This window comes from Sapajus apella, unplaced genomic scaffold (genome assembly GCF_009761245.1).
Source record: "Sapajus apella isolate SASKATOON/1434 unplaced genomic scaffold, GSC_monkey_1.0 scaffold6, whole genome shotgun sequence".
NCBI lineage: Eukaryota > Metazoa > Chordata > Mammalia > Primates > Cebidae > Sapajus > Sapajus apella.
The window spans coordinates 25,738,714-25,765,093 of NW_022436946.1; the positions used below are offsets into that span (position 1 = coordinate 25,738,714).

The following is a 26,380-nucleotide window of genomic DNA, read 5'->3' on the forward strand; positions in this document are numbered from 1 at the left end:
CCTACTTTCCAAACTACATATAATTCATTACATTATCTTGTCTTGTCCTGGATAGAATTTGCAGAAATTATTGAATACATGTGATGTGGTGGCAATCTGCCTTTTTCCTGATTTAACCATGTTGACATATTCCAATTAGGTCTGATTATTAAGTGTAGATTTTAGGTAGACACTATTTATCAGGATAAGACATTTTTATACCATTACTAGTTTGCTTAGAATTCATTTTAATTATGAGCAGTAGTTGTTGATACTTTTTCTTCTTTTTTAGAGACAGGGTCTCACTCACTCTGTCATCCTAGCTAGAGTGCAGTAGCGCAGTAGCACAGCCACAGCTCACTGCAGCCTCAAACTCTTGGATTCAAACTATCTTCCTGCCTCAGCCTCCCAAGTAGCTGGGACCACATTATGCCTTGACATTTAAAAAAAAAATTTGTAGACATGAATTCTCACTTTGTTGTCCAGGCTAGTCTCATTCTCGTGGCTTCAAACAATCCTCTACTCCTGCCTCCCCAAATCCTGGGACATTAGGCATAAGCCACAGTGATATATATTTTTTTAACTTTTAAAATACCACATTCTGGAAGCAAATATGTGTTTGTATTTAAATATGTGCTTAGGGCTTTAATGCTGTGAAGATTTTAAAGATAAAATATGTTCTTGGCTCTTCAGAGGCATGCAAAGTTTATAATGAGATAAAATTAAATAGGTTGAGTCATTTTCCTAAAACTCATATAATTGCTAAGTACATGGATTTTGTAGTGGAAAGATCTGGATTTGTTTCTTTATTTTCCCTTTTATATCTAGTGCTTCATCTTGGCCAACTCTTTTGATTCTCTTTTAATTCTTCATTGATAAAATGAAAAAGAAAAACATTTTATCTACTTTATATGACCATTATGATAATATATATAAAACCCAAAAATAGTAATTGAGATAAAATGAATGCTCTATAAATGATAGGATCTGCTATAATTAGAATATGGTAATCCCCTAATTTATGGCTTATTTCTCCTACTTCATTTAGGCATAATAAATTGGGCATTGTTCTTGAAAATAAGAACCATAAAATCTAAATCCTTTACAAAACACAAAGATACTCGCATTATTGAATATGTAAATTTAACTGTGACAGCATAATATTTTGCTATCTAACTGTGTGTTTTTTTCTGGTTATTTCTCTCATGCTCTGTTAATAAATACACTACATTCAGGAAGAGATGATAAAGTGAAAACAATAATCACACTGGGGGCTTTTTCACTCTAAAGGACTTGGTAAAAGTATTTAGAGGTAACAAATATTCTTCAATGCTTTGGTTTTCAATTATAATAAAAGAACTTGAGATAAAAATGTTTTGTTTTTATTTCTGAATCCTTTAGGACTTAAAATATGGTAATCACATCAAAAACAAAAAAGTGGAGTGAAAAGGAATTCATGAATATGTAGAGTTTTTTCTCATCAAAAAGATATAAGAATTTTAGCAGTGGATAGAAAAAAGAGACTAAGAGGTGACTGATGTTTAAGGAAGATAGACGATTTCTGCTAGTGGATTCCAGGGCCCCTCCCATGTAGAATCTCAATGTGTCAGTGAGGTAGGACTACTGAAACTCCAGTATATATCCAAATAAATTTTGGGATAATGTCAGAGGAGAAGAGTTGTCCAAGATACTGCCTGGGATATTACAAGTCTCACAGAGAACTTGCAACTTACATGGCATCCATGGGATGTGAAATTATTTTCTGAGGAAAATGCCTAGACCAGCTATGAACATAGCCTCATTCTATCTCATACAAACCAATGAACTACAGGGAGAAAAAGTTAAGAATTTTGAGATGTCATGAGGGTTGTGAACTGGTTGCAAAGTCAAGATCATCTACAGAGGCACTGAGGTTGGGTTCAAGAAGACATGGTTTATAGGACCTAAATTGAGGACTAGAATGGGAATGTGCACCTCAGCAAGCAGTGAGGAACAATGCGGACCATCACTGATCTGACAGGAATCAATGAGAGAAGATAACCAAAAATCAATTGCAAATTCAGTTCCCACACTTAAAATGCCCAGTGAAATTCTCCTGAACCCAGAAGCTTCATAGGAGAGGGAGGAAAAAAAAAAAAAAGAATGAGTAAGAAAGCAGAATATGAACTGACCCTATTAATCCTAAATTGATTGAATTTTAAACCAGAAGCAACTAGATTACTATCAATGTCAAGATTACACTTTTCTCCACAGAGGAAAAATGCAGACCTATAAGCTAAATTGAGCTTCCCCACAGTTCATATTTTATGTTTGCTATACTTGAATTTTCTGTAACTGTGTAAAATTCAAATCTACTACAGAAATAAAATAAATATTTTATAACTATTGTTTGTTTTTCTTGGGCTAGACTGGTGAAAACATTTTTAGCTAACAGTCCAAGACGCCTAAAGTAAAAAGTATTTTTTTTCTTTGTGAATTTCCCCGAAATAAGCACAGGCAATCCTCACTGTTTCCAGGAAACTAAAGGCATAAATCCTGATTTGTTTTGCCCCATTTCTGATTCAATATGCACAATTGCTTCCACTATCTTTGAATGACAAATGGTTGGGGAGGGCCAGTTTCTCTATTGGCTTAATTTCCTATGATCCCTGGCTTAATTGACTCAGTGCAACATTGACAGCAATTTCATACAATAGTAATCATTCCAAGTTTTGTCCTTATTAGAGAAGTGTTATTCTCCAAAAGATTCTAAAAGCTGAGGGTCTCAAGTTGAACTGCCATAGTTTTGCCTGTATATTATTAAAAATATTAACAGCTATTGTTGAGTCTGGTTTGCAGAGATGAATTCAGTCTGGGAATGCCTGATGATTGGGGTAGAGCTAGAGTGTAATAATAGAGGCAAAACATTGTACATTGTAGAATAAAACTACAGATCTCCTGCCCCTTTTACACTTCTGCTTTTAGTAATTTAACTTTTTGTCTACAATGAATGTGTATTATTTGGATAACATGTAAAATGCAAACACAAACACTTTGAAAAAAAATAGTTGGAAGGAATTGAACAGTTAACTGGTGCAAATGCCTGGAGAGGTCAGTGAATTAAGATTCTGCATGTCCTAGCCCTACTTAGGTCATGCTTTCTAGACAGTGTAAAAGTTGGCAGTCATTCTCAAATGTTTGTTGCATTAACTGATTCTAGGGAGAAACGGGTACAGTAAAAAGGTGGCATATATTTTAGATTATTCTTAGAAAGAAAGAACGCATGTAACTGAATTCATAAAATTCACTGCATATAGATCATGTCTTTCTAATGTTTTTACCTCCATCTGAGAATGGATAGCAAATTGTCTCACATCAAGAGAATTGTCAACAACTATTTTAATGAATAAATATGATGCGCATTGTAAATTCAGGCTTTTCAGTCATTCATAGAACTGTCATTAACTTTGCAACCTACATATATTTTGCACAATTCTTAATGCCGAAATAAAGATACTATATTTGAAACCACAGCAACATTTTATATTACGCAAAAAGAAGGTCTCAGGGGCAGAGGTTGCTGCCTAATGGGAACATGTGATGCTTTGCTGTGTTTCATCATTCTAATATTCTATTAAAACTAGTTTCAGTTTAAAGGATTTTAGTACTGCCAGTTTCCTTATGAAGTTTGCACTTCTCATGAATTTTACTTGTGTTGGCTGAGGCTCACAGCTGATATTTTCCCAGATTCAGGTTTTCAGCGAATAAAATAAAAATGGAAATTAATGATGTCTTAACTTTTGGAATAGTGTCAGTTTAAGCACCACAGATTCTAAAATTAAGCCATATTTTTTGGTTATAAGATTTTCATTTTAATACTTTACTTGGGACACCAACTTGTATTTTCCAAGAAAAGGAAACAGAAATAAATACCCTTCTTCTCCCAAACACTAGTGTTCTCTACTCTTTGCTTATATTCTTCAGTCTATTTAAGTAAGAATGACATGAAAATGATTTAATTTTCAAGAAAAATATATTGACCTTTAAATCCTATAGAAGATTTTTTACATAAATCTTATAATTCTTTAATGCATTAATTTTGAGTTTTTATCACTGTAATGGGCAAGTTTTATTTTCCAGATTAAATATGTGTACTAGTTTATTAAGTGAAACCCTTTTTCTACTGTTAAGTTCTAAAAGTAATTTATCACATTCATCTTTACACAAATAAAACTGAATAACATAAACTAGCTTTTAGAAAGGTATTTTTCTCACATAGCTCCTATTTTTAACAACTTACAACTTGGTAGAGGATCCAATTTTATCTTATTTTATGAAGAACAGGTAGTTTTGGTTACATGAATAAGTTATTTAGTGGTGATTTCCGAGATTTTGGTGGACTTGTCACCCAAGCAGTATACACTGTACCCAGTATGGAGTGTTTTATCCTTCATCCCCCTCCACCTTTCCCTCAGAGTCCTCAAAGTCCATTATATCATTTTTATGTCTTTGCATCCTCATGACTTAGCTCCCACTTGTTAAGTCAGATCACAAAATATTTGGATTTCCATTCCTGAGTTAGTTCACTTAGATTAATGATCTCCAACTCCATCCAAGTTGCTGTGAATGCCATAAATGTTGTTTTGGCTGAACATGATTCATATATACCTCACATTTTATTTATCCACTCATTGGTTGATTGGTCTTTAGGTTAGTTTCATATTTTTGCAATTGCAAATTGTGCTGCTACAAACGTGCATGTGCAAAGTCTTTTTCATATAATGACTTTTTTTCCTCTTGGTAGATACCCAGTAGTGGGACTGCTGGATCAAATGGTAGTTCTACTTTTAGTTCTTTAAGAATTTCCATACTGTTTTCCATAGTGGTTGTATGAGCTTACATTCCCATCAGCAGTGTACAAGTCTTCCACACTTCACCACATCCATGCCAACATCTAGATTTTTTAATTTTTTAAATTATGGCCATTTTGAAGGAGAAACGTGATTTCTCATTGTGGTTTTAATTTGCATTTCCCTGATAATTAGTGACACTGAACATTTTTTCCTATGTTTGTTGGCCATTTGTATATCATCTTTTAAGAATAGTCTATTCACATCCTTTGCCCCACTTTTTTGATAGGGTTGAGTTCCTTTTAGATTCTGGATGTTAGTCATTTGTTGGATGCATCATTTGCAGATATTTCCTCCCACCCTGTGGGTTGTCTATTTACTCTGCATATTACTTCTTTTGCTTTTTAGTTTAAGTAGGTCCCTTTGTTTATTTTTGTTTTTGTTGTATTTGCTTTTGGGTTCTTGGTCATTAATTCTCTGTCTAAGACAATGCCTACAAGAGTTTTTCCAATGTTATCTTCTAGAATTTTTATGGTTTCATTTCTAGATTTAGGCCTTTAATCCATCTTGAGTTGATTTTCATATAAGATGAATGATGAAGAACAAGTTTCATTCTTCTACATGTGGCTTGCCAGTTTTCCCAGCACCATTTGTTGAATAGGGTAACATTTTCCAACTTTATATTTTTGTATGCTTTGTCACAGATCAGTTGGCTTTAAGCACTTGGATTTATTTCTGTGTATTCTATTATATTCCATTGGTCTCTCCTATCTTCATATTGGTAACTGGCTGTTTTGGCAACTATAGTCTGTAATACAGCAAGAAATCAAGTGAAGTGATACCTCCATATTTGTTCTTTTTGCATAGTAATGCTTTGGCTATATGGGCTCTGTTTTTGTACCATATGAATTTTAGAATAGTTTTTCTTCCTAGATTTGTGAAGACTGATGATGGCATTTTGATAGGAATTGCACTGAATTTATAGATTGCTTTTGGTAATATGGTCATTGCCACAATATTGATTCTACCCATCCATGATCATGGGAATGCTTCAATTTGTTTTTGTCATCTATGATTTCTTTCAGCAGTATTTTTTAGTTTTCCTAGTAGATAGCTTTCACCTTCTTGGTTAAGTATATTTCTAAGTATTTTATATTTTTTCCAGCTTTCATTACTTTGTGGTATTTCCGTCTCTTCTTTGCCAATTTTGCTGAGGGTTTTGTCATAAAGAGATGCTGGATTTTGCCAAATGCTTTCTCTGCATCTACTGAGATGACCATATGATTTTTCCTTTTAATTCTGTTTATGTGGTGTATCACATTTATTGTCTTGCATATATTAAATCATCCCTGCATCCGTGGTATAAAATCCACTTAATCATGATGTATATTATCTTTTTGATATGCTGTTGGATTTTATTAGTATTTTGTTGAGGATTTTTGCATCTACGTTCATCGAGAATATTGGTCGGTAGTCTTCTTTGTTATGGCCTGTCTTGGTTTTGGCATTAGGGTAATACTGTTTCATAGAGTGATTTAGGGAGACTTTCTTCTTTCTCGATCTTTCGGAATAGCTTCAATAGAATTGGTACCAGTTCTTCAAATGTCTGATATGATTCAGCTATGAATCCATCTGGTCCTAGACTTTTTTTTGTTGGCAACTTTTTAATTAGTTTCAATTTGCTACTTGTTATTGTTCTGTTCAGAGTTTCTATTTATGCCTGATTTAATCCAGGAGGGTTGTATATTTCCAGGAATTTATCCATCTCCTCCAGATTGTGCATGCAAAGGTAGCCTTGAATAATATTTTGTATTTCTGTGATATTGGTTGTAATATCTCCCATTTTGTTTATTATCGAGCTTATTTGTATCTTCTCTTTTCTTGGTAAATCTTGCTAATGGTTTACCAATTTTGATTATCTTTTCAAAGAATCATCTTTTTGTTTCTTTTTATCTTTTGCATTTTTTTTTCAGTTTCATTTTTTTTCTCTTCTTATCTTTGTTATTGCTTTTTTTTTTTCTGCTGAGTTTGGCTTTGGTTTATTCTTGTTTCTCTGTTTCTTTGGGGTGTGACATTAGATTGTCTATTTGTGCTTTTTCAGACTTTTTGATGTAGGCATTTAATGCTATGACCTATCCTCTTAGCAAACTTTTTGCTGTATCTCAGAGGTTTTGATAAGTTGTGTCACTATTATTGTTCTGTACAAAGAATTTTTAAATTTCCAGTTGATTTCGTTGTGGACTCAAGGATCATTCAACAGCAGCTTATTTAATTTCGACGTAGTTGTATAGGTTTGCGGGTTCCTTTTGCAGTTAATCTGCAGTTTTATTCCACTTTGGTCTGAGTCGATGCTTGATATGATTTCAATTTTCTCAAATTTATTGAGATTGTTCTGTGGACTATCATATGATCTATCTTGGATAATTCCATCTTCTGATGAAGAGATGCATATTCTTTGTTTGTTGCATAAAATGTTCTATAAATATGTTAAGTCCATTTATTCTAGGGTATGGTTTAAGTCCATTGTTTCTCTGTTAACTTTCTGTCTTGATGACGTGTCTAGTGCTGTCAGTAAAGTACTGAAGTCCCCCACTATTACTGTTTTGCTGTCTATCTCATTTCTCATAGTAATTGTTTTATGAATTTGGGAGCTCCAGTATTAGGTGCATATATATTTAGGATTATGATATTTTCTTGTTGGACTAATATTTTTATCATTACATAATGTCTGTCTTTTTTGTTAACTATTGTTGCTTTAAAGTCTACTTTGTCTGGGATAAGAATCACTATTCCTACTTGATCTTGGTTTCCATTTGCATGGAATATCTTTTTCCACCCATTTACCTTAAGTTTATGTGAGTCATTATATGTTAGGTAAGTCTCTTGAAGACAGTAGATACTTGGTTGGAGGATTTTTATTCTTCCATCTGCCACTCTGTATCTTGTAAGTGGAACATTTAGGGAATTTATATTCAATGAATATATTCAATTAGTATTGAGACTTGAGGTACTATTCTATTCATCATGCTAGTTGTTGCCTAAATACTGTTCTTTTTTTTTTTTCATTGTGTCATTGTTTTATAGACTCTGTGAGATTTATGGTTTCAGGAGGATCATTTTGGTGAATGTCAAGAGTTTTTTTCAAGATTTAAAACTCCCTTTAACATTTCTTGTCAGGCTGGCTTGGTAGTGGCAAATTCTCTCAGCATTTGTCTGTGATTTTCTCTTTCATTTATGAAGCTTAGTTTTGCTGTATAGAAAATTCTTGGCTTACTGGCTGCCAATTATTTTGTTTGAGAAGTCTAAAGATAGGACCCCAATCCCTCTGGATTGTAGGACTTCTGCCTGAAATCTGCTGTTAATCTGATAGGTTTTCCTTCATAGGTTTCCTGATGCTTTTGCCTCACAGTTCTTAAGATTCTTGCCTTCATCCTGACTTTAGATAACCTGATGTCTATAATGCCTAGGTGATAATCTTTTCACAATTAATTTCCCAGGCGTTCTTTGAGCTTCTTGTATTTGGATATCTAGATTATCACTAGCAAAGCCAGGGAAGTTTTCCTCAATTATTCCCTCAAATAAGTTTACCAAACTTTTATATTCCTCTTCTTCTTTAGGAACACCAATTATTCTTAGGTTTGGGCATTTAACATAATCCCATATTTCTTGGAAGCTTTGTTCTTTTCATCAATTGTTTTTGTTTTGTCTTTGTCTGATGCAGTTAATTTGAAAGCCTTGCCTTCAAGCTCTAAAGTTCTTTCTTCTACTTGTTCTAGTCTGATGTTGAATCTTTTCATGGCATTTTGTATTTCCCTAAGTGAGTCCTTTGTTTCTGAAAGTTGTGATTGTTTTTTCTTTATGAAAAACAATAATTTCTGTTTTTCTGGAAATTTTTCTATCCACATCCTGAATTTTTAAAAAAAATTTCTTTAAGTTGGCTTTCACCTTTCTCTGGTAACTTGAGTAGCTTAATAGTCCACCTTCTGAATTCTGTATCTGATAATTCAGAGATTTCTTCTTGGTTTAGATCAATAGCTGGGGAGATAGTGTGATCTTTTGGGGGTGTTAAGAAACTCTGTTTTGTCATATTACCAAAATTACTTTTCTGGTTCTCATTTGAGTAGACTATTTCTTCAAACTGTTCTTGAATTTATTTTTAATTGAACTGTATTTTTTAATTTAAATTTCTTTCCTTTCTCCTCTTAAGGATCAGACGTTATTGCTTATTTTAGCCCAATTTGATTATTGATGCTTATAGGAGTGAAGACTCTATGAGCTCCTTAGTTATGGAGCCTTTGTGTGCTGATTTTCCCTGATGCTGGTTGTAGCAGTTATATTCTTGATGTGCAGTTAAGTTCACTGTCTCCTATGGAGTTGTAATGACTGGGATCTCTTGAAACTTATCTTCTTCTCTCATGGTGTATACTTTAATTTTTTCCCGGTGTTTCATTTACTGAGTTGATGATCTGGGCTTCAAGCCAGTAGGGAATGTATTCCTGGGTAGGCACTAGTTGCAGCTAAGGCAGGTGGGTAGATGTAATATCCAACAGTGGGTCAAGGTCCCAGTCTTGAGGAGGGTGGCTGCAGAGTTCTCAATTAGATGTGCTGAGGTTAAATCAGAGTGAAGAGTGGGAGCTACTTCAGTCCCACTTTTCAGGTCAGCAGGAAAGCCATTTACCTCACAGCCTCACTTCCGTCCTCGTGTTTCAGCTATTCAGATTAGGTACCTCTTTTCATCTGTAGGACTGCTGATGTTCCAAGTAAGGAGGAACTGTGACTCTGCCTCTGATGCAGGCTGGAATCTGGAGGGTGTACTTCTAGTGACGCTGAATTGTTCTAGGAATGCTGTATATAGGTATTTCCATGGTGCTTTCCTGTGAGGCAAGCCCAAACTGTGTCTGTAGTGGAGTGCCTTCTCCAGGGCCCTTCATGATCACAGAAGTTGGCCTGTTGGGGCAGAGATGCGGACTTTTCCTACTATACTCAACACTGCAATTGTGTTTCTGTTGTAAGAAATTACTCACCAACAGAAAGACCTGGAACTTGAGGCTCACTGTTCAGATTCTTTTGTCCCATGGGGTGATACTTTGATGTGGTGTGCTCTCTCCCTTCCCCTAGGGATGGGGTTCCCTGAGAGCCAGACTGCAGTGACTATTACTGCTCTTCCAGGTCTAGCCACCCAGTGGGGCTACCAGGCTCTGGGTTGGTGACAGAGAATATCTGCAAAGAGCCTTGTGATGGAACCAGTCTTCAGGTCTCCTAGCTGTGGATACCAACACCTGCTCTGGTGGAGGTGCCTGGGGGTGATGTAGACTCTGTGAGAATCTTTGGTTACAGCTAGGTTTATTGTGTTGGCCTTCCCAAATGTTGGTTATGCTAGCAGCGAAGTTTTCACATGGACAAACTCGGGACCTCCAGTTAGCCAGAATGTTGCAGGCAGTGGTATTAACTATTGTTTTCTCCTTGGGAAAAATAACACTGGGAGCAGTGTTATTGTGTCATGAGTTGCTGTAATGGCCTGAGTTGGTTGGCTTCCAGCCATGAGGCAGTGCTTTCAAGGGAGCACCAGCTGTGGTATTAGCAGTGGGATGTGAGGTTGCCCCAAGTTGGCCAGGGGTAGTATTTCTCAGGTGATGGACAGAGCCATAAAGCTTCCAAGAGTTATGTCTTTTGTGTTCACCTACTGGGGCAGGTAGAGAAATACTGTCAGGTTTGGGCAGGGTCAGGTGGGTCTGAGCTCCTCTCCTTAGATAGGGCTTGTTGTAGTCACTGTGGGGGATGGGGGATGGTTCTCAGGCCAAAGGGTTTATGTTCCAAAGGGGATTATGGTTGCCTCTGCGGTGCAGTATAGTTCACCACAGAAATGGGGGATAGCTGGTACTGAAAGGCCTCACCCAGCTCTCATTCACTTGGCAAGGTCAATCTTGTTCTTGCAGTGTCCCATGAACAGTGCTGAGTTAGACTCAGGCAGCCTGCAGGCCGAATTCACACCTGCCCCAGGTCATAAGCTTCCCCACTGAGAAAGCAAGCATGGCTTTCAGGGCACTCCTTTTCCCCCACCCTGCCATCTGCTCACAATGGCAGTGACGCCTGTGCTCCTGTCTGCAGCAGTTCCCGTTCACCCCCAAGATTCTGCTCAAGGAAGTTTGTGTCCAGTAGAGATTATCATAAAATTCACCTGGAAGCTTCTTTTACCCTGTGAGCCCTTCCTAATTCCTCTGGTTGCCTACCCCAAGGAGCCCTGTGAGATACAGTCAGGGATGTCTTCCCTGGACTGAAGCTGGAGACTGAGAGTACCTACAAGCCTCTTTCCACTGCCGTTACTACTTTCATATTTCACACAGCTCCCTAAATCCATTCCAGTTCTAGGTAAGGTTAAATCCTTCTGTGATCTGGATTTTCAGATTCCCCAGAGGAGATGTGTGTTTGGAGGCAGGTTTTCCCCTTCTCACACTTAAGGAACTCAGTTTTTTTTTTTTTTTTTTTTTGCCTGTCTCTGATTTTGCAGTAGCATGGCATTTCTTGCAAATCATTTGAATTGTTTTGGTTTTCCTGCTATAGTTCTGTGGTGGTTCTCCAAACAAAGTTCACAGTGTAAATTTCTACACATTGTTCTGTCTTGCCAAGTGAGAGATGCATGTTAACCCTGCCTCCTATTCACCATCTTCTCCTGGTGAACCAGATCCCATTTTAAAATCCAACTCAATATAAAAATTAGCTGGGCAAGTCCTAACTACTCAGGAGGCTGAGGCAGGAGGATCACTTGAACCCTGGAAGCAGAGGTTGCAGTGAGCCAATATCATGCCACTGCACTCCAGTTTGGGTAAGAGAACAAGACTGTCTTTAAAAAAAAAAAAAAAAAAAAAAAAAGTGACAACAACAACAAAACCCAATTCCCATAAGTTTCTTGTGAAGAGTAAAGGAATTCTGATGTATAACTTTAAGATAGTCTAAAAATTATGGAAATTAATACCTAGCAGTTCTTTGTAGGCCTTTATTAGTATCGATTGTCTTCAGCAAAATTAAATAGGGCCTGGACAGAAAGCAGGCCAAAACAGGACTGCTTAGTGCTGGAGTGCACACATCCCTTGTTGCTACCTCAACAAGCAGTTTGGTTTTGTGTTTTGCTATCATGAGAATTCTCCTTAACTTACAGCCAAGATGAGGTTCCCTATCTCCATTTTCTATCCATCATTATGGAACACTTAAGTCGTTTTCTAACTCCCTAGGTAATTACTTTATTCATTTATATGTAAACACAATTATTTTCTTTAAAAATATCATCCTAAAAGATAGGTGATTACTGCTGTCAAACAGTAATACAAACAAAGTAAAAATGAGCATGAAGATTGATCTTACGTATTAGAGTTACACACTAAACATTTTACAAAAAAAAGAATAAAAAATAGGGGCAAACATTAAATACCATACCTGTATGATAATAGTAACGCATTAAGAGAATTCCTATTTACAAATGCACGGAAATACAGTAGGAGAAAAAGAGCAAATATATAAATTATTTTAATATCTAGTACAGATGAAAAATGTTTTAATCAAATGTCACAGTAGTTAATCAAATGAAAAACATTAATTTGGGGCAGATGTTATAATGGTTTTCATGGAGGAGGTTTTTGAGACACAACAGGAATTATTGATAGTCTTTTTGGATGAGGTAAGTATACAGCCACTATGTTTCGGATGAAAAGAACATTATCAAGGTTGCAGTTCAGAGCATGATTTTTTGGTTCATACCCTGTGGAGAAGATCTCTGGTGCTTTTGTTGAGCAAAATACCACCCCATATGCCTGGGTAATGGAATCCAAATTCTACCTTGGGTGGCCACCTTTCCACATTTTCCCTCTAGGAACTACTCCCTTATCCTAACCCCAGCTACCCTAGAGGGGTGAGCGTGAGACTAAATCTGAGCCCACTAGAATTAATCATGGAATCTTACTAGGTATATTGGAAAACTGCAATGCTCTTTTCACTTAGATTGCAGAAACTAAAAATCATGTAAGCCTGAAGCTGACAAAACTATCATCACTATCATATTGTACATGACAAAAAGTGAAAATAAAAATTCTCTTCAGGGCCAGGTGCAGTGGCTCACACCTATAATCCTAATACTTTGGGAGGTCAAGGTGGGAGATCACTTGAGGTCAGGCATTTGAGACCAGCCTAGGTAATATGGTAAAGCCCTGTTTCTTCTAAAAATACAAAAAATTAGCAGGGCATGGTGGCACATGCCTGTAATCCCAGCTACACACAAGGCTGAGGCACGAGAATTACTTGAACCCAGGAGGCAGAGGCTGCAATGAAACAAGATTGTGCCATTGTACTCCTGCTTGGGCAACAAGAGTGAAACTCCATCTAAAAAAAAAAAAAAAAACCTGAGCTTCAGAAGGAAAAAAGAAATGAGGAGTGACAAAACCTTAATGCCATTTGCTGTTGTAGCAAACTCAAAAATCTTCAACTGAGGGTGGTGATAGAAATGTATAGAACAATATCAGTGAAACATTGATGTGCTTTGTAAAAAATGAAGACATTCCAATCATACCCATTGGCACTTCGCTTTTTCGGATATTACTGTGGTCTCAATAGCTTTGTGGGCAGAACTGTCCTGGTGGGCACCTGCTGGCACCCTCAGCACAAATTTTAGAGGGTGATCTACATCTGGGCTTTCAGCTGCATAAACCAATTTTCTTTTTCTCTTCCTTTACTTTTCCTGTGTCTTTCCCTTTCTTCTTCCCTTTCCCCTCCTTCTTTCCTGTATTATTTTTAGTTGGATTTTCAATTCTTGACCAAAAGATAATATTTCTACAACATGAAAAAAACAAAAATAATGATGAAAGGTTATGTCTTTCAGTGACAGAATCTGAAATGTATGGACGATTCTCTTTTAAAGTCAATTAGTCTGGCAGTAGACTTGCAAGGTAGAGTACAGGGTCACACAGTGTGACCCCAGACAGGAAAGCAGTATTAGTGTCACCTGGAGACTTACTAGAAATTCAAATTCCTAGGTGTCACCCTGAGCCTCCTGTATCAGAAACAACCATGTGTATTCCATATGATTCTTGCGCACACCACAGTTTCATTGGCACTTGTTTAGGGGGGTGGTGGGATGATGATCAGAAACATATTCAGACATTCCACATCAAGTGAGTCTGCGCTGTTTAGTGGCAGTGGTAAGGGAGAAAAATATAACATCTCAAGAAGGAAGATTGACATATTTTATAAAGGAACATAGTAATAATATACATCAATAAATGTATGAATGTCAGCAGGAAAGAAGAGCAAGATTAATTTAGAATTTAACTAAGGAGAGACACAGTTGTGTAAGCTCTGTGAATATACCAACTAGGTTTAAATGACAACTTTACTATTTCCTTCCTATGCTAAACCTCTCTCTACTCCAGTTCTCTCATTACTATAATGGGTAAAATATGAATGCTTAATTCTTGTATTATGGAAATTCAATGAGTTAATATTAAGGGTACATATAAAGTTCCTAGATTAGGCCAGGTACATGACACACCTAATAAATATTAAATAGAGGTTAGCTCTATAATTGCTCTATCAAATTTAGTAGCCCACAAATACACATGACTATTTAGATTTAAATGCAAATAAAGTAAAATTACATGTTTTACTCCTCAGTAGGACTAACTGAATTTCAAGTGCTCAATAGCCATCTATATTACAGGACATTTTCATCACCAGAAAATCTCAATCACACAGCAATGCAGCTGTGAGACTTCTAAGGACAGTGTCAGGTGTCCTTAGGTGAGGTGATGATCTAGTTTGTTAGGAGAAAAAGGGTTGTCAGGTCTCCCAACTGCCATCACACGAAATAGCAAACATCAGCCGGATGCAGTGGCTCATGCCTGTAATCCCAGCACTTTGGGAGGCTGAGGTGGGTGAATAACCTGAGGTCAGGAGTTCGAGACCAGTCTGGCCAACATAGTGAAACCCCATCTCCATAAAAAGTACAAGAAAATTAGTCGGGTGTGGTGGCGCTTGCCTGTAATCCCAGATATTTGGGAGTCTGAGGCAGGAGAATCACTTGAACTCAGGAGGTGGAGGTTGCAGTGAGCCGAGATCAGGCCACTGCATGCCAGGGTGACAGTGAGACTTCGTTTCAAAAAAAAAAAAAAAAAAAAAAAAAAGAAATAGCAACCATTGACCTCCTCACTCTCCTGATGGGGTCGTCTGTCTCCTTCTGATACTTTGAAGCCAAAGTTGGCTGAACTGTAAACTGAATCTGAGTGTGAGCCTGCTCACAGTGACAGCCTCCTTTGCTGACCAGACCTGTCCCTCCTGCATCTCACTTATTGAGTGAGTAAAAGTTGGGATGTGCCCAGTCTTCTCCCCACTGCTAACCAAGCCAACTGCCTCAAAGCCCTCAATGTGTTTTTTCCACCATGCTAAAATATGTGAACTCAGTTTGGAAGATTCTAAGTATAAAAACAAAGAAGACATGAATCTCAGTGTATTCTATTATCCAGTCTCAGTTCTGAAAACACAAAATTAACTAGTATTTCCATATGACTATTCTACTGTCATCTCTAATTCAACCTCAAAATCAAGGCCATCATGAAACGGGTTCCTAGGATCCATCTCTATGATCTCTCTTTCCGAACAATTTCATGAAGCCTTTCTACTAGTCAGGTTTCCTCTCTGAACCCTGACTCTACCAGCTAATTTGTACATCTGCACACATGCACATGTTGTGTTCTTTTGCCTGGGACAGCTGCTTTAATTTCCTCTCCACATATCAAAATCATTCCATCCATAAATGCACAGCTCAAGTCTTATCTGGAAGCCATTTCGGAATAGTTCTTACATCAGTGATGCCCTAATGTAAGTCTATAACACATAATTCAGGACTTATTTATGTAACATTTTCTTCTCTATATATCATATTATTCTAATTCAGAAACATATCATCCTTTATAGCTGCAAAACTGATCTCGATGTTTAAAAATAACTCAGGAGCAAGTCTATTGTGTTATTTTTGAGACAGGGTCTCACCCTGTCACCCAAGCTGGAGTGCAGTGGCATAATCTTGGCTCACTGCAGCCTCAACTTTCTGGGCTCAAGCAGCCCTCTCACCTCAGTACCCAGAGTAGCTGGGACTACAGGCACATGCCACCAAGCCCAGCTAATTTTTGTATTTTTTGTAGAGATGGGGTTTTGCCATGTTGCCAAGGCTGGTCTCGAACTTTCACCATGTTGCCATATCACCATGTTGCCCAGCCTAAGCTCAAGTGATCCTCCTGCCTCGACCTCCCAAAGTGCTGGGAATACAGGTGTGAACTTCTGTGCCCAGCTATTTGTCTCTCTATGATGAAGGACTGGGCAATACTGAATTGCTAAATCAGTGTCCTCCAGTAGGGATGATTGGTTCTAGTAGACATTTGGAAGAGGTGGCTTTAAATAAGAGCATGGACAATTCATCAACAGTAAATAAAGCTGTAGATAGATGTTTAAATGTGATCATAAAAGTTTGTGAAGATACTTTCGATTTTCTCAGTGAGGCAAGAACCATGTTAGCCAAGTGAAAGGAAGGATGAAGGGAGAGATGGCAGAGATTTGAGTAATAAAGAAAAAAATGTTTTCTTTTTAAGTAGGAAATACAATGGGCTAGGAAACTGTGGCATATTTGCTACAAGGTGAGGACGAGGAACATAATAGAATTAGATTCCAGGTGTGACTGAAACATTTTTGGAGCTAAAGTATTAGAGATGGGAAGATAGAAAGATAATATTGTGGATGGAAATTAGGCAATTTGAAATTGAGAATACAGAGTGGTTGCAGGAAATGATCGTGGCTGGGTGCCTGAGTTAGGATGAAGGACAGATAATTGAAGAGCAATGGGTCAGTGAGGCCCACCCAAGAAGCCAGATAATTAGAAAGATTATCTGCCACAATGTTGAAATCACCAATAATTAAAACAAGAGTAGTAATGAAGACAGTGATGATGAGCCCAGAGCGAAACACTTCAAGAATTCTAGGGGAGTGTGACCTGGAAGGGAACAGAGAAGGATGATGAGTCGCTTGTGAATTCTCCTGAGAATGTGGTGTTGCCAGGCAAGAGAAGTGAGGTGAAGTAATCTTCACAGAACATGATGAAAACACGGTAGATTTTTGCCAAAGATTTTGTGTTTTGACAGAAACTATGCATTACACTTTAAAAACCTGTAAAATAAGACTCCTATACTTGTGTAAAAGGTTCTGGAGCTTAAAACTTCTCTTGAATTGTTAGTGCCTGCTGAAGCAAGTATAGATAGCATGTGGCTTGGAAAGCAGAGGGGTACATATCTTTATTACAAAACTTAATTAAAAGAAATGTTTTAGAAAGCTGCTTTTTATTCATAATAATTGGCTATATAAAAAGGATAGCTCTGAAGGGGAATCGTTTGTTCCCTATTTAATTTTTATCAGCCCATACTTCTCCCCACCATCTCATTAGTCATTTTGACTTAACTGTGTTTGCCTTCTTAAAATATGGAGCAGATAAAAATTGATGGTTCATAAACACATATTAAAGAGTAATTTGAGATTTATAGAAGAGAATAAAGAGGAACAGAGCAATGGCCACTACAGACCATGTTTCATGCAGGTAAAATGAAATAATCCATAATCACAGCGTGCTCTTGTGTGCATGTATGTTTATACATGCAGACTCCCAGGGGGGGAGAGAGAGAGAGAGAGAGAACTGACTTGTAACTAAATCCTAGAAAGCTGTTGTAAAATCCTCATAAAATAATCAAATATACTCTTGTATACATTTATTTATCTAAAGGACTTTTTTCTATATCCTGTATAGCCATTATTATTTAAAAATATATAGAGTTAGCAACCCAGCAGGTAGAACATGACTCATCTATAGGTGATGTTCAAATAAATATGGCCTCCTATTTGCAAATGTCAATCAAATTAAAAATAATTTCTTGGTAACACACTGAAATTTGTACACTTATTCAAATTCATATTTACCTAAGACCTGTTACTTGAATAAGTGCAGAAACAGACTCTATGATATTACCTCTAGTTATAAGTACACACAGGAAAAGATGATAGTGGCAACGCTGAAAAAAAATGTACACAATGATGAAAAGTCCAGATCCATCAACCCCTTCCTCCGTAATACTTACAAAGCAAATATCATCTGTGTATCTTGACTCAGGGGAACAATACTTACTAAATCATATAGTGATGCATAAGAAAAAGAAAAAAAAATAATACTAAGATGGGCATAATACTAAAAATTATTTATTTTTAATTCTATTCTGTTATGGTTGGCAAGGTGAGAAATTATCCCATAAGTAGAAATGAATAGAAGACATCTTTCAAAATTCATATTTTTATCTTAACATTTTTCTCCTCTTCTACTGTGCAAAGAATTAGGCTGAATGATTAACATTTGTAAAAAAAAAAAAAAGTAGCTATATTAAACCACAGGACTATTATTCATAATAAATAATAGATTTGTCATTTTGAAATTCTAGATACTTTATATGATTCAAGTTCCCATTAACAATTTCCCATTAATGCTGTGTTGTAACTGGAAGAGCAATAATTTATATATCGTTCATAACTGACATTAAAAATAGGTGATTTATTGAGGTAACTACTGAAAATCAAAAAAAAGACAATGAAGCTGCATATGTGATAGACAGTTGCAGGTGCTATAAAATTTCTCTGTTGCAATTATAAATAAAAATAAAACATTTTTTCCAGTGTAATGTTTCATATGAACCCATGCTTTTTTAAATTAGAAATTAATAAAACATGAGATTAATAGGTACCATAATTTTTTAGAAAATCAATAATTGTCAACATTTTCAGATCAAGCAAGTATGACAGCATCATAGCTGCATCATCTAGTGTGAAAGGCAGTAATAAAGTAATGCATGTAGAAGCCTGTGATGGCTCATCCTGAAAGGCCAGTGATATTGATGAATAAGTATCCTGCATTATAATAACAACTGGACAATCCAATTAACCAAAGTCGAGTCTTAGATTTCTCTCTCTCTCTCAATGTCTCTTAACATTGATTAGGCAATCAACTTTGTTTTAAAATGCAATGGTATCTCCTTGCAGTTCTGAGTGTTTCTGACTCATCCAACTATATATAGGAAAGGATAAAATAGGCTAAGAGCCCAGTTCCTGCCATTTGGTAGTATATGATTCAGGAGGTCAATATTTACTTATAACATAACTAAGACCACAAAGTCATTATGAGAATTAAAATGAGAAGCTACTTTATTATGTCATCATCCAATCTCAAAAATAGGTTCCAGATCATCTTTTTCATCAGTCACTAGATGACTGAAACAAATCTCTGAAATGACAGTCTTAGATTTTGTTATGAATGTGCAACAAATGCACATCTGTGCAAAAACCTCTTAAGGTCCTTAAAATATCTAGGACATAGTATCAGGAAAAGGAAAATCACCAAAAATTAGTGTGAAAAAAAAATACTGTCTCTGGGAAAAAGAAGAATTATCTACTCTTTACATACTAGAATTACTTTTTGGTTCCTTTTTGGGTCTCCGTGGCTTTCCCTCTCACCCACATAAACATGTTGTCCTAAGCTCCTGCCTTCTTTTCCCCTCCAGTGTTCTAGACTTCCATTCCCCTTTCAGGAGACTATTAGAGAAGACTTCCAGCATGTAGTCAGTTAAGCATTTACTGAGCACCTATTATTTGCATAGCACCAGGAGTTTTTAAGGTTACCTTTAACATATTAATCCAATGGCTAAAGGTGGTGAATTTCCAGGTACCTCAGCAATCCAGTGAGTAACAGCTTACATTTATACTAGGTATAATTCTAAGTAACAAAGCTCAAAAAAGGAAGCTTATTTTGAAATATGATGCCTAACATTTATCAAAATACAGATTAAAACCCCAGGACAAATGATTTACACTACAGATAATTTTAACTAAATTAATTTCTAATCACTTCTTCGTCTTTTGGCTACAATCAAGTGTATTAAATTAATTTCTAAAAATTCTATGCAATTCTCTTATTATGTTTCTTTCCTTTCTGTTTGTTGTTGTTGTTTAACATGAATGTAGATACCAGATACTTTGGAGTAGAGAATAATAAAACATCATGCTATGGAAACTTCTTCAACAAGGGCCAAGGACTTAAAAGAGTTTTGTCAATTTGGACTATCTTATTAAACTTTAAGAACCAGAGACTGATGAGAAAATGTAAATTTATGGAAAATTCTGACAATGATTTAAAATAACGGGGAGTCATTCTTTTTTATTCAGAAATACAATGAAATTTGTCATGCTATTATCCATTGCAATTTGTACAATTTCATTTGTTATAATTTGCAGGCATCTAGGATCACCTGAGCTCATGGTAATACAGCATCACAAAATGCAGACAGGTTAGAAATATGATAATTAGGTCTACTTTCCTCTTGTTGAGCTTTATATGTCAATAAATTTCCCTTAAAACTACAGACTATAAAACTATCCTCTCTGAAGTCAGTCTAATAACATGGATAAATATGAGAGTAAGTTGTACAAAATCAGCAATTATTTCATTGAATAAAACTATTGAATATATGCTTTCTTATCTACCCAGATTAAACATCTTGTTTTAAAGATAACATGTTCACAATGTTCATTTTAAAATGGAAATAATTAAAAATATATATACTAAGCGATCTCAATGTTACATGAAAAAACATATGTAAATCAAAAGAATAGGCAATTCAAATTAAGTATTTAGAAGTAGATGTGCTATTGGGTGACTTTAAGTCATATATTTCGTACCAACATTTTCCAAGTCGTCTTCAATTACATCATTTTCAGAACCAGAAAAATATATATTATTTACATAAAATAAATCTTTTTTTCTGGATGAAAATGAAACAATCTCAGTGAAACATGAACATTGAGGTATGGTCATGAATTCTTCAAATATATATTACCCTGTAGACACAAATGGAAAAATATTACTCTGAAAAACTCACGGTTAAGATATTTGTGGGACAATATAATAAGAGATACCTAATGATCCCCATCCATCTTCAGTACCTGTAAATACACCAGAGGGACAAATAAGGCATGATTAGAGGGTGACCCATTTAAAGGCAACCCCAACTAATTCAACAAGGCTTGGAATTTGACCCACATAATTTAGAGCTTCTAAAATAAACTTCACAGCATGCTGGAACATTAATTTGCTTCCCAGGTCTACCAACCCTTGCCCTTTACCAACTACCTAGAAAAACTTAACTTCTTTTTCATTCTATCAACCCCTAGATCTGAAAATCGTCTCAACACTGTGTCATATTTTTTCCCTTTAGTAAATTAAAAGGCTGTACCTCTTGGGGCAAAATTATACACAAGATGGCAGGGCAAGGTGAGGAGTGATCACATGAGTTCAAAGGGAGTTTAGGCATATCTATTTCTCTACTAAGCACTGTTAAATTTCTATCAGTCTGTGGAAAAGATTTCAGAACATTATGTTTAGCTTTTACTGTTCTTTTTTGGCCTTCACTTTCTTTAAATAGAGAACAGTCTAAGACTAATCAGTACGCGCTGGGACTGATAGAAGAAATCTGTGCCTTAATAGAACCACGAGTATCAGTTTCTTTAGAAAACCCCTCATCAAATAGTACACTATTTTAAAATCAAAAAGCAAGAAGTTTCATGACCTCTCCCTTTTAATTCTTATAAATTGGTTGAGTCTACTGAATTAGCCAGCCATATGTTCCAGCAAATACAAAATTAAATCTAACATATACTTTTCTACTTTTATTAAGGTTTTATATTTAAGAGCTAGAGTGATTTTCAACAGGCAGTTTATATTTATATATCATTAATACAGGAAGAAACAAATCCAAGATCAACCTAATTGAGATATGATTTGGAGTATATGTTTCCAACTCTTACTGCATTAAGTCAAGGCAGTGAAGTCCAGCAGCTAAGAGTAAGGGTAAAAGACATTAGTTGCCTTATTTGGCAGCTGTGTGACCAGCAAGTTATTAGCTTCACTCTACCTCATTTTGACCATTATAGAAGAGAGAAAAGAGAATCCACTTTATAGAATTTTTGTGAAGATTAAATAAGATAATCTAGCTAAGTGCTTACCTGTTGCCTTTAAGTATTCAACAAATCTTACCTATATTACTCTTGATACTATTATTATCCAGTAACGTTATAAAGTAGGTTCAGTTATCAGGTAATTGATGGATACCATTCGCAACAAATATATCTGGGATGCTTATTTTAAAATTACAAGATCTATGAGGATTTTAATAGCATTGTTTCCAAACCACGTTCCATGGGAAAAATGTGGTCAATAGCTAAGTGACCATGATGTATAGGGCATTAAAATAAAAATTTAAATACTGTATTTTCTAGAATGAGTTTGAGATCGCTGTATAGTGCACTCTTATCTTGGAAACTGAAACTGTTCATTAATATATTAAAAGATAATGAGAGGCACACAGAAGACACCTGGTTTCTTTGCTTCCTTAAGCATGCCTAAACTTACCTAACTAGAGAATTCCTTTATCACAGAGCTACTATTAACCTCCTGACTTATGTTACTCTGTGATCCTCACAAGAGCCACATAATAGAAAAAAAAATGATGCAGACCAGATATACAAAAGAAAAAGACATATACATGGGACCAAGAAGGATTTTTGTTTCTTCGGGACACTACTAAAGCAACACAGCAGGACGAGCTGGGTTGTGAATGGTAGCAGTGCCCAGTCTGAGCTCCAGGGTGACAGGTGTCCAGGAGCAGCTGTGCACACTGGAGGCCACATGCCTTGCTCACATGGTCTGTTTTCATTCAATGCAGCAGGCCTAAGGCAGCCAGATCTTCTACTTGTTTTTCTTTTCCCTAAAATCTATTTTTTTCATATAAAGTTACCATATTTTTTTTCTCATTTGCATCGCAGATGCTTATGCAGTCCATGTTTCACAGGACAAAGCAAATACATCTATGAGTTGGGTACAGTCCTGTATGCAACAGTTTGGGAGTTCTGGCATATTCTTTAGGGCCCAAACTATGATCTATTAATTCATATGAATCATTCATCTAATGGCTAAACATTTTGCCTCATAGCAGACCTGTGAGGAATAAATTATTATGTCCAATTTCCTGATAAGGAGATTTCGTTAAAGATAGGTGAGAAAACCTGCTTGTGTTCACAGATCTGGTAGGTGGGTGATCATTTCCAGGTGCACATAATTTATTATTATACTTTCTATGAGTCACATATGAACATACATTTGTTCTGTAGAATGCAGAATTTTGGGGTGAGGGGGAAATGTTCCCCAATTAATTACACTCATTCATCCTTCTTTAATCAGAGGTAAGGTAGCTCTGGTAAATTCTTTACTTTTTAAATGAAGATATCAATCACTTTCTGGTTGGGGAGCTCTATCATATGGTACCCTTAAATGGTAATAGAATGTCTTTCAGGTCTTTAATTTCAGAGATATACTTGAATTTCTAATCTTTGCTTTCAAGTATTTATTAAAAATTTGCTCTGAGATGTTACAAACTAGATGAACCTCTAATGTGAATAAAAACCTATTTCTCTAGATCAGATTTGGCAAACGACAGTCCGTGAACCAAATCTGGCTCACTATCTATTTGTTTAGAGTTTTATTGGTACCCCCATCCACTTACACTTTATCTATGGCTGCTTTCATGCTAAAAAGGCAGAATTAAGAGGTTGAGATGGATAACACATGACCTTCAAACCCAAAATATTTACTCTGGCCTAAACAGGATGACTTTGCCAATTTACTGCTCTATATATTCTAAGTTTTTTATCCCAGGAACAAAATGACATGATTATAGTCCTCTGTCCTCAGAGATTGCTGTTTTCAGATGATCACTGTTTTATAAAAGTGCTTTTTACTGAGTTTTCATGTTGCTGTCACCTCTGGGCTTATATTAAATGTAGACAATAAGAAAATGCCTACAATAATTTTTATTGTACTCACTGGAGAGGGTATCATTGAGGATGCTGTTAACTTCATCCCAGTGCTCCCTATGAGAACTGAAATGCAAAATTTTTGTTTCCTCCTGAGGTATTAGTTAGTATTAATAGCATGACCACTTCAATTCTTGTAATGGTTTGTTTTCTCTTCATTTAGAAGTGAAAAAAAATTATTTAAAGATAATACTTGCAATCTTCCTGTTTACATTGCAGAGCATCCCTTTCTACTTTCTAAATTTACCTTTGGCTTCATTTGAGTTTCCTAGTGTTGTTTCCTTTTTATTCTTATTTTAAAATTCATTTTATGTTATTGCAATGTGTGCATATTTTTAGCCATACCTCTTTTTAAATTAAGATTGGATATAAATAAATGAGAGTATCAGTTATAAAGAAAAAGAACTGAAAGAAAAGATATTTGAACTCCTGCCCCTGACAGCATCATGCCTTATCCCCAGGGCTCAGTTTAAACCTCTAGAATACAAGAATGAAATAAAATACTCTGACATCACAAAGACCTCAGCTGAAAAAAATCTGCAGCTAACTACAGGGCTGTATCTTGAGGACAGAGAAAACCACATACACTTAGTTTAGCTAGGATACCTCCTAAGGTATGACCATCTTGTCCTGATAGTTTTAAGAACTTTTACTTAGAGATCAAATGAGATTTAGGATGGAGTAGACACCTTAACAGTAGCTTTATATGGCGATGCAAAATAAAATAAAAGAGGGAATGATGCCAATATGGAATTATACTGATGCAACTAAAATCAGAATAGGGTAGAACACAGGAAGATGTTTAGGTCAGCTTTCTGTATCATTGCATATATATATATATATATATATATATATATATGTGTGTGTGTGTGTGTGTGTGTGTGTGTGTTTGTGTGTCTCACAGCATATACATTTATATATGTGTCTCATTGCATAGACATATATATATATATATATGTCTGTGCTGACCGTTTTGCCAAGCTGATTGCTTCCTGGACAATCTAAAATATTGAGATAGACGTTATCAAATGTCTCAAACAGATCATTTAGGAGGGAAGGCTTTGCCTTTTGCTTAGATATAGGTAATTGGGTACCACTGAAGTTCATCTGTGATCCTAACTATGGTATGCAAATACAATATTAATTTTTCTCCTGGACCTCCCCAGAGAATTTTTCTATGAAATAAAGTTTTCTATCTTAGCCAAAACTGAATTCACTTCAAATTTGCTCTTGAAAAAAAATGAAATTAATTCATCCCACCTTTATGTCTCATGACTTTGATGGTGGGAAGGCAAATAATGAGAAAGGTTAATAATTCAAAATAAAAAAGCATTTTATAGCTAATTACTCTAAGAAATAAGCAGAGCTTCGCATCAGTCCTGTATTCTCCTGTGCATGGTTCCAAAATGATCTGTACTAAATGCCTTCACTACTTGGCTTTCTATGAAAGTGTATATCTATGGCCCAGTGTTTTTCTTACTTTTTTCTGCATCATTCATAAACATGAATTAAATAAGATTACATATTATCTAGATCTTTACCACTTTCCTTACTCTCATCTTTAAACATGATTATATAATGGCTATAGTTACATGTAGCTGGTATTCAATAATTAGAAAACCATCAAGCTTGCAAGTTACCAGATGTTTTGATGTTAGAAATAGCTGCTCCATAGCACTTTCCTGAAGTGCCACTTCTTTGTTCTCCACTAAATTTACTTAAGGTTCAAGTCCCTCTTTCTGGAAGATATTCACGTAAAACAAAACCAATGTTCTTTCAGCAGTATTATTGCAACCAAGTTTTTAGGATGGTTCGTAAGAAAATCTGCATTAAAGTTAAAGCATCTTGAATTCAAGATGCTTTTAAATGATAAAGAATTGTTAGAATAAAGTTACAATGCACTGACACATTAATCAACATTACACAAACATCTTAGAAGCATACAGTTCCCTTGATAGCCTAATCTGACTTCAAGGAAGAACTCTTACAAATAAAGATAGAATGCACTGACAAAATTCACCCATTAACCAGAAGGTACAAGGGTACGAGCTACTTCAGAACACAGCCAAAAGAACAACTTAGTGCAAACTGCTGAAGGTACTTCAGGTGGAGTAATTAGGATATATGGTATCTCTAACATATTCTTTATATAGCCTCAATTTTGTTACTAATAGCGAAAAGAAATGGCATCAGTGCAGCAAATGAAGAATAACATTTTATCTGAAAAACTGATATTAACCCAATAAGAATTTTGTTACTGATCTCTAAGAGCTGAACATGCTTTGAAAAGTTATTCAGGGGAAGCATTAGCAGTCTTCTAACTATAATACAAATATAATATTTCGTATAAAAAGGAATTTGATATTTAGTAAAAAGTCTGTGTTTTCAAAAATATGTTTTTTTGGATTTGGATTATTTGAAAGATACATAGCATACTAAGACACCAACATTGAATAATACAAATTATTGAATAAAATGAAAAGTTGAGGAGATTTAGTTTTTAATTACTGCACATCACTAATATATACCAACACCCTTTTTTATATTTTAATATTTCTGAAATCAGAATGAGTTTTAAAAGTGAA

General features: G+C 35.6%; 1 protein-coding gene across 10 annotated transcripts in view; it reads right to left on the bottom strand.

The window, feature by feature from the left end:
- Nucleotides 1-26,380, bottom strand: part of NKAIN2 (sodium/potassium transporting ATPase interacting 2) — a 1,033,472-nt gene that overhangs the window by 694,261 nt on the left and 312,831 nt on the right. For 3 of the 10 annotated variants that reach the window (XR_004267625.1, XR_004267623.1, XM_032274379.1), the window contains exon 2: nt 20,807-20,870. The exons of the other annotated variants lie outside the window; for them this stretch is intronic. Coding sequence is in view for 1 of the 3 variants with exons in the window: in XM_032274379.1 (XP_032130270.1) it covers nt 20,807-20,857 (51 nt within the window). In the remaining 2 variants the exon portion in view is untranslated. The remainder of the gene's footprint in view (nt 1-20,806; nt 20,871-26,380) is intronic. 10 annotated transcript variants of the gene reach the window in all.